General features: G+C 37.5%; 1 protein-coding gene across 1 annotated transcript; it reads left to right on the top strand.

The window, feature by feature from the left end:
• Nucleotides 1-652: 652 nt before the first annotated feature.
• Nucleotides 653-12610, top strand: LOC123556884 (40S ribosomal protein S3-B). Its single transcript, XM_045347944.2, has 5 exons — nucleotides 653-748; nucleotides 5222-5446; nucleotides 6120-6214; nucleotides 6989-7176; nucleotides 12381-12610. The coding sequence occupies exons 1-5, from the start codon at nucleotides 719-721 to the stop codon at nucleotides 12566-12568; spliced, it is 726 nt and encodes a 241-aa protein (XP_045203879.2). The 5' UTR covers nucleotides 653-718; the 3' UTR covers nucleotides 12569-12610.
• The last annotated feature ends 1267 nt before the right edge of the window (nucleotides 12611-13877 follow it).

Below are 13877 nucleotides of genomic sequence, written 5' to 3'. Positions count from 1 at the left end.
CGTGATATCTGTGTAATTCATTTTATGATGCTTTGAAATCATTTTATATAGAACTCTTTCACCTGACATTAATTTTGGTTCCTTGACGTTTTTAGTTTAATTTTTTTGCGATGTAGCTCATTGCAGAGTTGGAGCGGTCTTCTGCGCATGCCCGGAAGTGATTATCAATTGGAGCTAACGGCAAAAATACACAAATTATTGCATGTTCGCACACATTTAGTGTATAATGAATGTATGATATACTGACTAAAGGTTAGGGTTAGTATCACCATGGTTACAAAATATATACATTAACATTTAAAGTACTTAAAATTACTTCTCCGTGACTATTTGATAAATGACACTGTGTCTGAAATCATTAGTCCTCCACCTCTGATTTGTGGGGAAGATGGCAGTTACTTGGGAGAACAGGTTTGTAATGGTACAGAATCCAGGAACACTGGTTAGGTTAACTGCCCGCCGTTAAATGACTGAAACGCTTTTGAAAAAAGACGTTATTATTAAACCCAAAACAAACAAACAAAGTACATTTAGTTCAAATTGCTTGAATCCGATATATACCGGAGTCTGTAATTTATACCGGCGCTCCAATTTGCATTGAGAAAAAATCACTCTTTCAGTAAATTTTATATCTAGTCATACCCATCTTTTCGGGTATTTTATCTCATTTCGTAATTTGTCCCTCTTTCAACTTCCTTTTCCGGTAGTTTATTCCAAGATGACTACAAATATTAGCAAGAAGCGAAAGGTTTTGATATATTTTGATTTTATAATTCCGTAATAGATAAAACTATTCTTTATATGAAAATATCTGGCTTATTGGATTTCCATTAGATTTAGTGTGTCCCTTTATTCAAGTCATATACTTAGATTAATTAAGATATAGCAGGGCATGTCATATTTGTGGAATAATCTTGCATGTAAAATTTAGGGAATAAACTAACTCATTGCTGCAACACGGGTGTTATGAGCAGGGTTCAAATTCACTGTTCCGTATGGTCAGAAAAAGTCATTTCTTTCAGCGTCAGTTGAAATATAAAATCAAAAGCATAAGTTTTATATACCTAAGTTCCGATTTTAGGATTGAGGTTTTCCCTAAAATAAAACCTGGGAGAGAAAATACAAAAGTCCCTGCTGTGGCTTGAACCCCAGACCTCGTGATCCGTATGAGGACACTCTTAACCACCTCACCAAAGAGTTAACGCAACAGCAAGGCTGTTGGAAGTGGCTTATAAATCTACTATCAATACACTTCTTCCCCTTTACTTTTCAGAGCTTACCAGCTCGCCAGAAATTATGACACTCCATGTTAACCGAATGAGTCAGTCAAACACTTCTGACACCATTGAAGTAAACACTGGGAGAGAAAATAGAAAGGTCCCTACTGAGGCTTGAAACCCGGACCTTGTGGTCCGTAAGCGGACACTAACCATGTCGCAGAAGGGTTAACCCAACAGCAAGGCTGTTGGAAGTGGCCTATAAACCTACTATCTCCCTGTCTTTGGGAATTTTACTCGGCTAGGTCAGAGTTTTTGCCCGTCACTAGGTGTAAAATACACAAAGTTCTTAAGTTTGTGTTGCAAACATCTTAAAAAATATTAAGCCTTCAGGGATCATCCTAGGTCAAAATTTTAAGGAGAAGTGACTTCTACCTCCACAGAATTTAGGGAGAAATCAAGGAATTTAAGAATTTTCGGCATATAATATTCAGTTTCCCACCTATATATCCAATTTCTATGGGTCTTGCTATAACTTAAAAACAGTAATTATCTAAGGAAATTGAATATTGCATTATTATTGTCATGAATTTCAAAATAAAGTATAAAATGAGTTATGAAAAAGTCGCCTATAATTTTTTATCAGAAATTTACACGTCCGAAACTTGTAAATTTATCAGGTGCACGATTGAATCGCCATGAAAATTTTCATTCATGTTTCGATTCTCGTGCTTTAATAATGCCCGATTCTTGCATCAACTTGTTCAGATTTATACATTTAATTGATTTATTTATTAATCTTTTTGAAAATAATACCAAACTTGTAGATATTGGCGATCTTTTTACAATATTTTGTACGGCAGTTCAGACGTCCGCGGGATCGCTTTTTATCCACAGCGCCCGGGCAATTCATTTACAGAAATTGGCCGTATTTGAAATAATTTTTTAAGTAATTTTTAATGAAATCAAGAAATAATATATAATTGATGCATAAGATCACGCACTCGTTAAGTTTATCAGCTTTTTACACGCCGATTTGAAAATGTTCAAAATGGCAGCGGCTTACAATATTATTGATTAACTACAATGTGATATTAACGCTATGATTAGCTGAAGTTTGACAGGCGAGTAGGCGGGGTTGACAATGGATTTATCGGTTATTCAATCTAGAATATGCATCAAGTTTTACAACTTAAAGTAAACAGATTACAACACTCTGAAAAACTTGGCGATTCGGATTTTGCCCGGAAGCGATAATTAGGCGAAGTGGCCGACATTAAAGCGACGATATCGCTCAAATCGCCTTGTAGGATGATCCCTGGCCTTTAATTATAAAAATATGAAGTAGAATAAAAAAAAATGGGGGCATGACGCTAACTTTCACAATTTTTCTGGTACTGTACCCATTCACAATTAAAAAAAAAACACTGTGACCACTGCACCACTGAGTCCTTCATGATCATAAGGTCATTTTTCATTCAGGATTTTTTTCTGTGGATTGGAGCAGGGCTCCGGAAATTTTGATAACTCAATCGGTCCGAAACGAAAATCCTGACATCGGCGCTACCCCACCCATCACATTCCCAATATTACATATTTTGTAAAGCGTGATAGGGTAAAGAAATAAGCATGTCATGCATTAAAACTGAGTTACCAGTCATCGCGCGTTACCATACAATGAAGACAGTTATTCAGTGTTATGTGTGATCGTTACTTTGTTTAAATTTCGATGTTTTTCCGAGATAATACGAGGCATTGACACCGTGTGCGTAACTAGTCTAAAAGCCAACGCACGTGACTTCAATACCGTATACACGGCAGATACTTTGTGATGTTTCCTCATTCTTTGACGGAATTCTATAAAATACAATGCGTCAAAGTGAGTTACACGACACATATTCTCTGCTAAACAGCCTCAGTATTTAAAGAATACTCTGCCGCGGACCGAATGTGTACGTTATTTGAACGCTGAGATTGAATTTCCCGCATGTATAGTACCAAAACGTCACGCGGGTTGGCCACGGATATTTCATTTCACTTACGTTGTACTTCGATAAGCAACTACATTTTATAAAGTTATATGTTCTCTTCTGATGTAAACAAAATTTCATTTTGAAACGTTTTTTAAAAGACCGATTTGATAAACAGTGCCACTCCGGTTTTCTTTATCATTCGTGGTTGCCCGTTCATTTTTTTCTTTTTTGTACAGTCGGGTTGCAAAGACGATTTTCTGTATTTGTTTCAACTGGAGCCCCAACAAATGAATCATGTAATTTTTTCAAATCAAGTAATTATAAAAATTATTTTTACCGGTTTTCCATATGATGTCTCATTAAATCAAAGACCTATACAGCATGCCCATTCACGCACTGCAGTACGTGAATCACGTACAAAATATCAAATGCACGCATAAAAATCACTTGTTGGGGGTACATGCACGCAGAGATTCGGAACTCTAGTTCAGCTGCAATATCGCTGTTTATTTCATCGCGCACTTGCCAATTGTTTGGTATGGTCTAAAACGCAGATCCGGTCCAAGAACGTTATAATTTCGTTTCCATCACCGAATTCTCGGCGTAATTGTCAGCTGTATAGAGGGGTTTGGTAAATGTTTTAGTCGGACGTCATACGGGTCGTGTGCAAAAAAAAGAATGGATACGAAACGCAAAAAGGCATTTTAGCTTTAATAAACTCAGCAAAAGGTTAACAGTATTTTATTTTTCGATATTTAACTGCAATTTTGATACACATTGCATATCTGTAATAGTTTGGCCATTTATTATTGATGGACGAATTTTACCAGTCTTCAGTTGACTGTATGTTATTTCGGACGAATCGTGTTCCGTTCACGAAATTGGGAATACATGAACCTTGCTGAAAAATTATTTATATTTAGTATAATATAGGGAGGGGTGTTTTGATTCAGAATTTCCTATCTTAACTTTGGAAAAACATTTTACTTTTTCTAAAATTATCTCATCTGTTATACCCCACCCACGAGAGTTCTGTATGAAGAAAACAACAACAAAAAACAAACACAAAAAACATGTAATATACAAATTTCAGTAGTTAAATAGAAAATTTTCAGATCTGCCATGTAGTGTACCCCCAAATTTTGAAGTGTACCCCTATTTTGCAAAAGCAGGGGGTACATGTACCCTCAACTTTAAAAATGAGTGGGCATGCTGCCTATAATGTACAATTATAGCTCTTTGATTAAATGCAGCGACCATTTGTTTGTTACCGTGATCAAACATAGCCTTTTGAAATAAACCATCCGTCGGATTCTAAATAAAAGAAGTGGATCTCCATCGAAATGATTTGGATCCAGTCAGAAACGTTAGGAAACCAGTCAAAAATGTTTAATACACCGCAGTCGGCTGTCTGCAAACATTAAAGGATGTGCCGCGCGAGCACTGATTGCGTCACGCGCTAATTACGGACCGATTATCAAAGTGACAATCAGACCGATTGACACGTTTATTGATTATCTGAAGGTGCGACCAACAATTTCCTACTTGGCAGGTGATCGTGTATTGAGATATAAGACCGAAATTTATACTTTTCTCCATTTTTACGGGTCCGATTTTTTTCGTTTTTTCACTTCACGAATCGGTCTGAAAAGTCAAAAATCGGTCCAAAACCGACAAACCGGCAAATTTCCGAAGCCCTGGATTGGAGATAATTTCTTTTAATTTGGAAGAAAGTGAGCATAATTGGCATTGGAATGGTAGAAGAAGCCATCGTCCGTGAGGTGGTAGCTCTTACAGTGTCTACAGAGTTTGCGGCTTTGCCAGGATATTGAAAAATGATGAAATAAGCTAAAAGTCAGAATTACATAAAGTTTTTGTTTTCATTTTATGTAAACACTTCCTTTTTGTTTGATATTTCTAAAAAATTGAGGATAATGAGTTTCATGACGCTTAGTAAAAAGTATTTTTTGTTAATTCATTCTGGGTTGATTTTTGTAATAAAAAATCTTATAAAGCGTTTACTCATTCCAGTTTATAGCCGATGGAGTGTTCAAGGCTGAATTGAACAACTTCCTCACTCGTGAACTTGCAGAAGATGGTTACAGTGGAGTTGAGGTACGTGTAACACCTACCAGGACTGAAATCATCATCCTTGCTACAAGAACACAGAATGTCCTTGGAGAGAAGGGAAGACGTATACGTGAACTTACCTCCGTAGTACAGAAGAGGTTTGGCTTCCCAGAAGGCACTGTTGAGGTATTTACTAGTATATTTACACAAGAATTTAAGCAGACTATGTATTTAAATCGGCTTTCCTACTCAACCGAGAAGTCGGAGAAAGGTCCTTTAGTTTTAGCTTATCTGAGCCCAGAGTACTCTATGTTAGCTACTTTTCTGTTGTGTGTTGTTGACAGTTTTTGTGAATACTCTATAGAGATCACATGGGCTAAATCTCCATGTAACTTGGTAAGGATGTTTGCCTCGGTAAGGTTTCCACGTTTACACAAGTCTTGTTTCATGTTTGGCAAACATTTGCAAAATTTCTACCAGATTAAACAAAATAGTCACTTCTGAAGCCATCTTAAGTCTTCCTCTGCTCATAAAACTGAACAAAAGTATTCTTGCCTGTTAAAAATATTAGATGGTAAACAGTAAGCCACCATTTTCCACGCACTTTTTTTTAAAATAAGGGATAAAGTCTGTTATTGGGATAGAACTGTACAGTGTAAGAAGGCGTTTGACAGTGCTAAATTTGATGCAGTTAAAATAAACTGTTCCATTTCACCTTGGAATTGATCAAATTTTGAAATGCAGCAGTTGTTTGTTAAAAGACAATCAGATGTATACAAATGTGGCAAGAAATGTCAAAAAGATTTTATATCTACCTTTAATAGTGTATTTAGGTATATATAATATCTGTTGATTGCAGTTGTATGCTGAGAAGGTCGCCACTCGAGGTCTGTGTGCCATTGCCCAGTGTGAGTCTCTGAGATACAAGCTTATTGGAGGTCTAGCTGTCAGAAGGTACCTATGCAATGTCTTTTGTTGATTGTTAAGACACCTACTTGGTCAACACAAGTTTTGGGTTCTAGGTTTGTACTCTTTCAGACTCGGTCCCTTGACTGCAGGGTTTTTTCTTGCTGTTTTGGGAACATAGCCTATACCCTAAGCATTGGGAATTTTGACGCATAAATGTTCCAAATTGGGAAATATTAAGAGGCATAGGATATAGTAAGGATGTGTTTAGGCACTTTCTCATACACATTTTTCATATTGTACAACCTCTTTAACAAACTGCCATTACAAAATTGTCCATAATATTTGTGCAGTTTTGCTGACTTTATTTCTCAGAATGTAGATTGGGAATTTTTGCACTCATTTTGTGAAAAATACATACTTTTTGGCATTGGGAATATAGCCCAATAACAGCTATAAAAACGGCCAAAAAAAACCCCTGGACTGGCCAATGACTTTGTCACGTATGAATGGATTTTCAAGTATCTTGCAGAAAGATATGCCATTACAGTACAATATGTTTCTTGCAAGATCTAAAACCCAGGTCCAGAAACACAAACATTCACAATAACAATGGGATATGAAGTGGCTTTTAGTGTGCTGTCAAATAACAGTTACTCTTTACAAGTGACTTAGGAAAAAAATGTGGTGATAAGCTTACATTTTCCTAAAGGTGGCGTAAAACTGTACAGGTTTGGCCTTGCTGTGGCTTGAAATAAAATTTCATGTAATTTTTGTTCAAAGAACTATTTGCTTTAAAAAATGCTTTGAAAATTTCCACAGAGCTTGCTATGGTGTTCTGAGATTTATCATGGAGTCTGGAGCTAAAGGTTGCGAGGTGGTTGTCTCCGGGAAGCTGCGTGGACAGAGAGCCAAGTCTATGAAGTTTGTTGATGGCCTCATGATCCACAGTGGAGACCCAATTAATGATTATGTAGATACAGCAGTCAGACACGTCCTCCTCAGACAAGGTTTGTTCAGATTGTTTGTTAAGGTGTTTGTATTTTACATGTTATTATACAGCTTCGTTTTGACTAGAGAACATTTACCATAAAATGTTCTGAAGAACTGATGGTGTTATCAGGTTTCATACAGTCTTAAAAAGTCCTGAAAATTAGTGCCCGTTCTAAAAAAAGTCCTGAAACAAGTCTAAACATGCTGGACTGTTCTTGATTTTTGTCAAGCCCACGTGCAAAAGCAAAGACATTGTTGTCCAAATGGCCGTTCGGTGTATATACCTGCGTCCGTCCAGATTTGTTTGTCTGGACCGTAACTTTGACATGCATGGAGCAATCTTGTTTATATTTGGTATGAACGTTAACCTCAGTGAGATGGAGTGTCATGCACAAAGCCCAGGTTCCGACCTCAAAGGTCAAGGTCACAGTTGGAGGTCGAAAGGTCATGTCAGATCTTTTCTGGCCCGTACCTTTGACATGCATTGAGGAATCTTGTTTATATTTGGCATAATTGTTTATCTCAATGAGATGGAGTGTCATGTGCAAACCCCAGGTTCGTATCAAAGGTCAAGGTCACAGTTAGGGGTCAAAGGTCATTTTAGAGCTTGTCCAGGCCATACCTTTGATAAGTATGGAGCACTATTCTTTTTTCCTTTGGCATAAATGTTCACCTCTATTAAACGGAGTGTTGTGCGCAAACCTCTGGTCCCTATCTGAAAGGTCAAGGTCACACTGTGGTCAAAGGTCATTTTAGAGCTTGTCCGGCTGTAACTTTGCGATGCATAAAGCAATCTTTTTAGCTCACCAGGGCCAAAGGCTCAGGGTGAGCTATTAGGATCACTCACCGTCCGGCATCCGTAAACTTCTACTTTAAACGGCATCTCCTCATAAACCGCTAGGCCAATTTCATCCAAACTTCACAGGAATGTTCCTTAAGTTGGGTGAAGCTCTACAAAAATAATTCAAAGAATTGAATTCCATGCAGAACTCTGGTTGCCATGGCAACCCAAAGGAAAAACTTCAAAAATCTTCTCAAAAACCAGAAGTCCTAGAGCTTAGATATTTGGTGTGAAGCATTGCCTAGTGGACCTCTACCAAGTTTGTTCAAATCATGACTTCACAGGAATGTTCCTTAAGTTGGGTGAAGCTCTACAAAAATAATTCAAAGAATTGAATTCCATGCAGAACTCTGGTTGCCATGGCAACCCAAAGGAAAAACTTCAAAAATTAGGGCTGTCATTGATTGGGTCTTTGTCATATCGACGATACTGATATATCAGAAGACAGATATCGACGATACATCGATATATCGATTATTAAGTTAGTGTAACAACCTATTTGTTCATGTACATGCTATATACCTTCTTGTTAATGTTATTTTTAGTTTAATTGCATGCTTTTCGGGTGTTTTATTTGTATTTATGTATTTCCCCATACAGGTAGTGCCGACTAGTTGAAAAAGACTGCTACGGGACAAGTTTAGACATGACCTTTATTGACAACTTCAGTTACTTAGGGCGCATTTTTGCAGGCAGAAAAGTTGTTTTAGAGGGTCTGAGTGTTTATCTGGATAGTTTCTTTTCTCTGTGTAAAATATCGATTTTTAAAAATGGGAATCGATAATCGATCGACCAAAAAATATCGTTGATACATCGATATCGTTTCTATCGATGACAGCCCTATCAAAAATCTTCTCAAAAACCAGAAGTCCTAGAGCTTAGATATTTGGTGTGAAGCATTGCCTAGTGGACCTCTACCAAGTTTGTTCAAATCATGACCCCGCCCCAGGGGTCTCTTGATTTTACATAGGAAAATCTTAAAAAATCTATTCAAAAACCAGAAGCCCTAGAGCTTAGATATTTGACATGTAGCATTGCCTAGTGGACCTCTACTAAAGTTGTTCAAATCATAACCCCGGTGTCAAAATTGACCCCGCCCGAGGGGTCACTTGATTTTACATAGATTTCTATAGGAAAATCTTGAAAAAATTTAAAAAAAATAAACCAGAAGGCCTAGAGCTTAGAAGTTTGACTTGTAGCATTGCCTAGTGGACCTCTACAAAATTTGTTCAAATCATGACCCCCAGCGACCCAGGGGTCACTTGATTTTACATAGGAAAATCTTCAAAAAAATTTAAAAAATAAACCAGAAGGCCTAGAGCTTAGATATTTGACTTGTAGCATTGCCTGGTGGACCTCTACAAAATTTGTTCAAATCATGACCCCCGGCGTCCCAGGGGTCACTTGATTTTACATAGGAAAATCTTCAAAAATTTTCTAAAAATTAACCAGAAGGCCTAGATCTTAGATATTTGACATGTAGCATTGTCTAGTAGACTTCTACAAAATTTGTTCAAATCATGACCCCGCCCCAGGGGTCACTTGATTTTACATAGGAAAATCTTCAAAAAATTTCTAAGAATAAACCAGAAGGCCTAGATCTTAGATATTTGACATGTAGCATTGCCTAGTAGACTTCTACAAAATTTGTTCAAATCATGACCCCCGGTTTAAAATTGACCCCGCCCCATGGGGTTACTTGATTGTACATAGAAAAATCTTCAAAATTTTCTAAAAATAAACCAGAAGGCCTAGAGCTTAGATATTTGACAAGCTGTATTGCCTAGTGGACCTCTACAAAATTTGTTCAAATATTGACTTCCCCAGTGTCAAATTGACCCAGCCCCAGGGGTTACTTGATTGTACATAGGGAAAACTTCATAAATTTGCTAAAAAATAAACCAGAAGGCCTAGATCTTAGATATGTAACATTGCCTAGTAGACTTCTACCAACTTTGTTCAAATCATGACCCCCGGGCTAAAATTGGCCTCGCCCCAGGAGTTACTTGATTGTACTTGGAAAATCTTCCAAGAAATTTCAAAAAATCATCAGTTTGACATTTGAAACATGTAGCTCATATTTCTCAGGTGAGCGATCCAGGGTCATCATGACCCTCTTGTTTTTATTTGGCATAAATGTTTGCCTCAATGAGACAGAGTGTTGCGTGCAACTCCTAGACCCCTACCTCAAAGGTCAGGGTCATACTTAGAGGTCAAAGGTTAAAACTTGGTATTCCAAAGTCCTGAAAAGTTACGAAATTTTTGCTTGGTTGGTCTGTATGAACCCTGGTTTTGGTACTTGACATATATTAGGACACTAATTAGCTGTCTTCTTTCAACAGTTTTTTTTAACAAATTGAAGACCTTCCTTAATAATTTTCATGAAACTTGCATGGAATGTATGCAGCCACAAAATTACAAATTCAATATTTGGCAAGATTGCTCTATGCCTAAAATAGCATTGTTTGTTTCCCCTACTAAAATTGTTTTGTTACAATTCTAAAAGAAACCCATCCCTTCAGTTTTGTTACATTTAAGTAAAACTGATGATACAGATTGCTTAATTATGTATTACAAGTAACTGTTTAAGACAAAAAATGTTGCTATATATTATGCAAGAGGCATAGATTGATTTTATATCACAAATTATTTTGTTTATAAGTGGTTGTGAATTTGAAGTGTGTGAAAAAAAAGAGCAGTTTAAAAAGTTTATATATATTCCTGACCTTCATACCCACTCAGCCTTGAATGTTACGGGTTGTGGGAAGGGAAACGAAGATATTTTTAAGGTTAACCTAAATAACACTAGGGGGCCTCCGTGGCCGAGTGGTTAAGGTCGCTGACTTCAAATCACTTGCCCCTCATCGATGTGGGTTCGAGCCTCACTCGGGGCGTTGAATTCTTCATGTGAGGAAGCCATCCAGCTGGCTTACGGAAAGTCGGTGGTTCTACCCAGGTGCCCGCTTGTGATGAAATAATGCACGGAGGGGCACCTGGGGTCTTCCTCCACCATTAAAGCTGGAAAGTCGCCATATGACCTATCATGTGTCTGTGCAATGTAAAATCCAAAAAAAAAAAAAAAAAAACACAAGAGTAAGAGTCCTTGAATTAGTTAGTGGCACGATTTTACATTGTTAACCTAGGACAGGCCACTCGTCATGAAACTTGCACAGAATGTATATGGGTACAGGATTTTGGTGTAGGGCGAGATTACTTTAATAAGTTATTAATAATAACACTACAGTTATGCCCCTTGAGTTATATTAATTGCCATACTCAGTGTTCATTCCAGGCCGCGCCATGGGGCCATAGGCGCGTATTTTACTGTATTGGCGCATAAAAGTTTGCCCTATAGCGCCCGTCGGGCGCACACTTTTTCGAAAACAGTCCGTTTACAATGAGCCGACTTCCAAAAGTTGTGAATCGAATACGACTCTTCCGATGACATAACGCGCATTTTCATTGGTCGATGTTAAAATAGTAGCCAGTCTCCGGTCGCCTAACAACATACAGCTTTCAATGTTGCTATGCAATGGCGGACAAAAAAAAAACAGTCGCGATTCGGAGAAAAAAGAAATCCAATTTTACGTTTTTCTCTAACCGTTAAAAAAAAGCAGATGATGGAGAACAAATTTCCAAAGAAAGATGACATGTTCGAGACCGCTAGACCACTCAATAGCCTAACCGCTTAGCCAAAATCAGACGACAAACATTAATTCCGTAGTAAATCCGCATTCATGGCTGTCGGACTTTCCGTGGTTAAGTTTCGGTAACGGTCAAAATATTATGACTTGTTTCGTTTTTGTCGTGTTGAGCGACCTGTGAAGTGTCCACTTTTCTCTTTGTAATTATGTTTTACGAACCGCGAAAATAATACCTTGAACTCCATGTAAGAAAAGTGTTAAAAATACAGCCTTTCCTTTCATGTAAATCGGTTTTTCTTTCATGGTCCCTATTTTTTTCAAATGTCCCCAATTTTTTGCCATCATGGGGCCCTTTGACCCCACTTAAAAAATCCTGGAATGAACACTGCATACTTCGCATTTACACATTGGAGACCTTATTTCTAGAGTAATTTTTACAATTTCTTTTTCTGCCGCAAGATCACAGATGAGTTCAGTTATTATGAAGAGTCCGCAAATAAGACGAAGATGTGGCCCTTTACATAGAAATTGCTGTTACTTACTAAACACATTGGAAGTCACATACACAAAATCTTGGTAAATTCACATTGTTATTAACATTTTGGGGACCTCACTTTGAAGTTGAATGTATATTTTGTGAAAAGTAGTCCAATGTTGTTAGGTTGCCATATGTTACATTCATAATGTCTTATCAATATTTTACCAAGTAGCCTTGAATGAATTACTTACATTTTAGGTGTACTGGGCATAAAGGTGAAGATCATGTTGCCTCATGATCCATCTGGCAAGATTGGCCCCAAGAAACCATTGCCAGATCATGTGAGCATTGTAGAGCCCAAGGATGAGCAGCCCCCAGCACAACCATACAGTGAACAGAAGGGAAGCAAGCCACAGGATGCTGTAGCTCCGCCTATAATGGCATAGACTCTGTAATTTATGTGATAAATACATCATGTCGAAGAGAAATGAGTTTTTATCTTCTTATAAACCCAACTGTCATAAATGCAGGATTTCCTTTGCAAATACTTCAGCTAGTACATAAAGAGCTCAAGTATAATTTTGGTCTAAATCTACGAGAGGTTGAAAAACTTTATCAGTAATTCCATATGTACAAAACTACTTAAAAGCCCCTTAATATGGAATGATATTTAGGTAAATATTACACAATGCCTGCTGACTGTTACAATTTACTCACTGACACTCCCATTGTGCTTACTGGTATAGTAATCATGCATGCTGGCACCTTTAACACGCTTGTTGACAATGATACCACGCTTGTTGACAATGATACCATGCGTGCTGAAAGTTACAACTTCTTTGCTGCTTAGACCCTGATGTCTATATCATAATTTCATTTGGCAAAATGACAGTGCCATGTAGCGTATTGGAATATTTCAACATGCTGGGACTCTATATAAGCAACATTGCACAGTTACAATGCTCACAGAAGAAAATACATGATGTGACCACACAATAAGAAAGATTCAATCAGCCACCAAGCAAGTTGAAAGTAAGCATAATGTAAAGTGCAACATTGCACGTCACATTTTGATACCAGGGGGCGCAAGTTCGTAGTTTTCACGAAAGGTAACGGGAATATCCGGCCTATAACGGATTTTAATTAGCTCTTGGCTAAACCATTTGCTATCAGTTATGTCCCTTTGATTCAATCATTCAATTATTATTTGCCCCCTGGTATCAAAATGTGACGTGCAATGTTGCACTTTGCATTATGCTTACTTTCAACTTGCTTAGTGGCTGATTGCATCTTTCATATTGTGTGGTCACATCGTGTATTTTCTTCTGTGAGCATTGTAACTGCAATGTTGCTTACATACAGTCCCAGCATGTTGAAGTATTCCAATACGCTACACGGCACTGTCATTTTGCCAAATGAAATTATGATATAGACATCAGGGTCTAAGCAGCAAAAAAGTTGTAACTTCCAGCACGCATGGTATCATTGTCAGCAAGCATGGTATCATTGTCAACAAGCGTGGTATCATTGTCAATAAGCGTGTTAAAGGTGCCAGCATGCATTATTACTATACCAGTAAGCACAATGGGAGTGTCAGTGAGTAAAGTGTAACAGTCAGAAAGCATTGTGTAATATTTACCTAAATATCATTCCATACCTAAAAGGTAAAACTACAGTTCATGTTAAGTGTATGAAATGCATCGTGTTTGAATAAAGTATCACTGTATGTGTGGAAACACTATGTCCTTCACTACA

Source organism: Mercenaria mercenaria, chromosome 5, assembly GCF_021730395.1.
Source record: "Mercenaria mercenaria strain notata chromosome 5, MADL_Memer_1, whole genome shotgun sequence".
Taxonomy (NCBI): Eukaryota; Metazoa; Mollusca; class Bivalvia; order Venerida; family Veneridae; genus Mercenaria; species Mercenaria mercenaria.
This window is presented reverse-complemented; position numbering and strand designations above follow the sequence as displayed.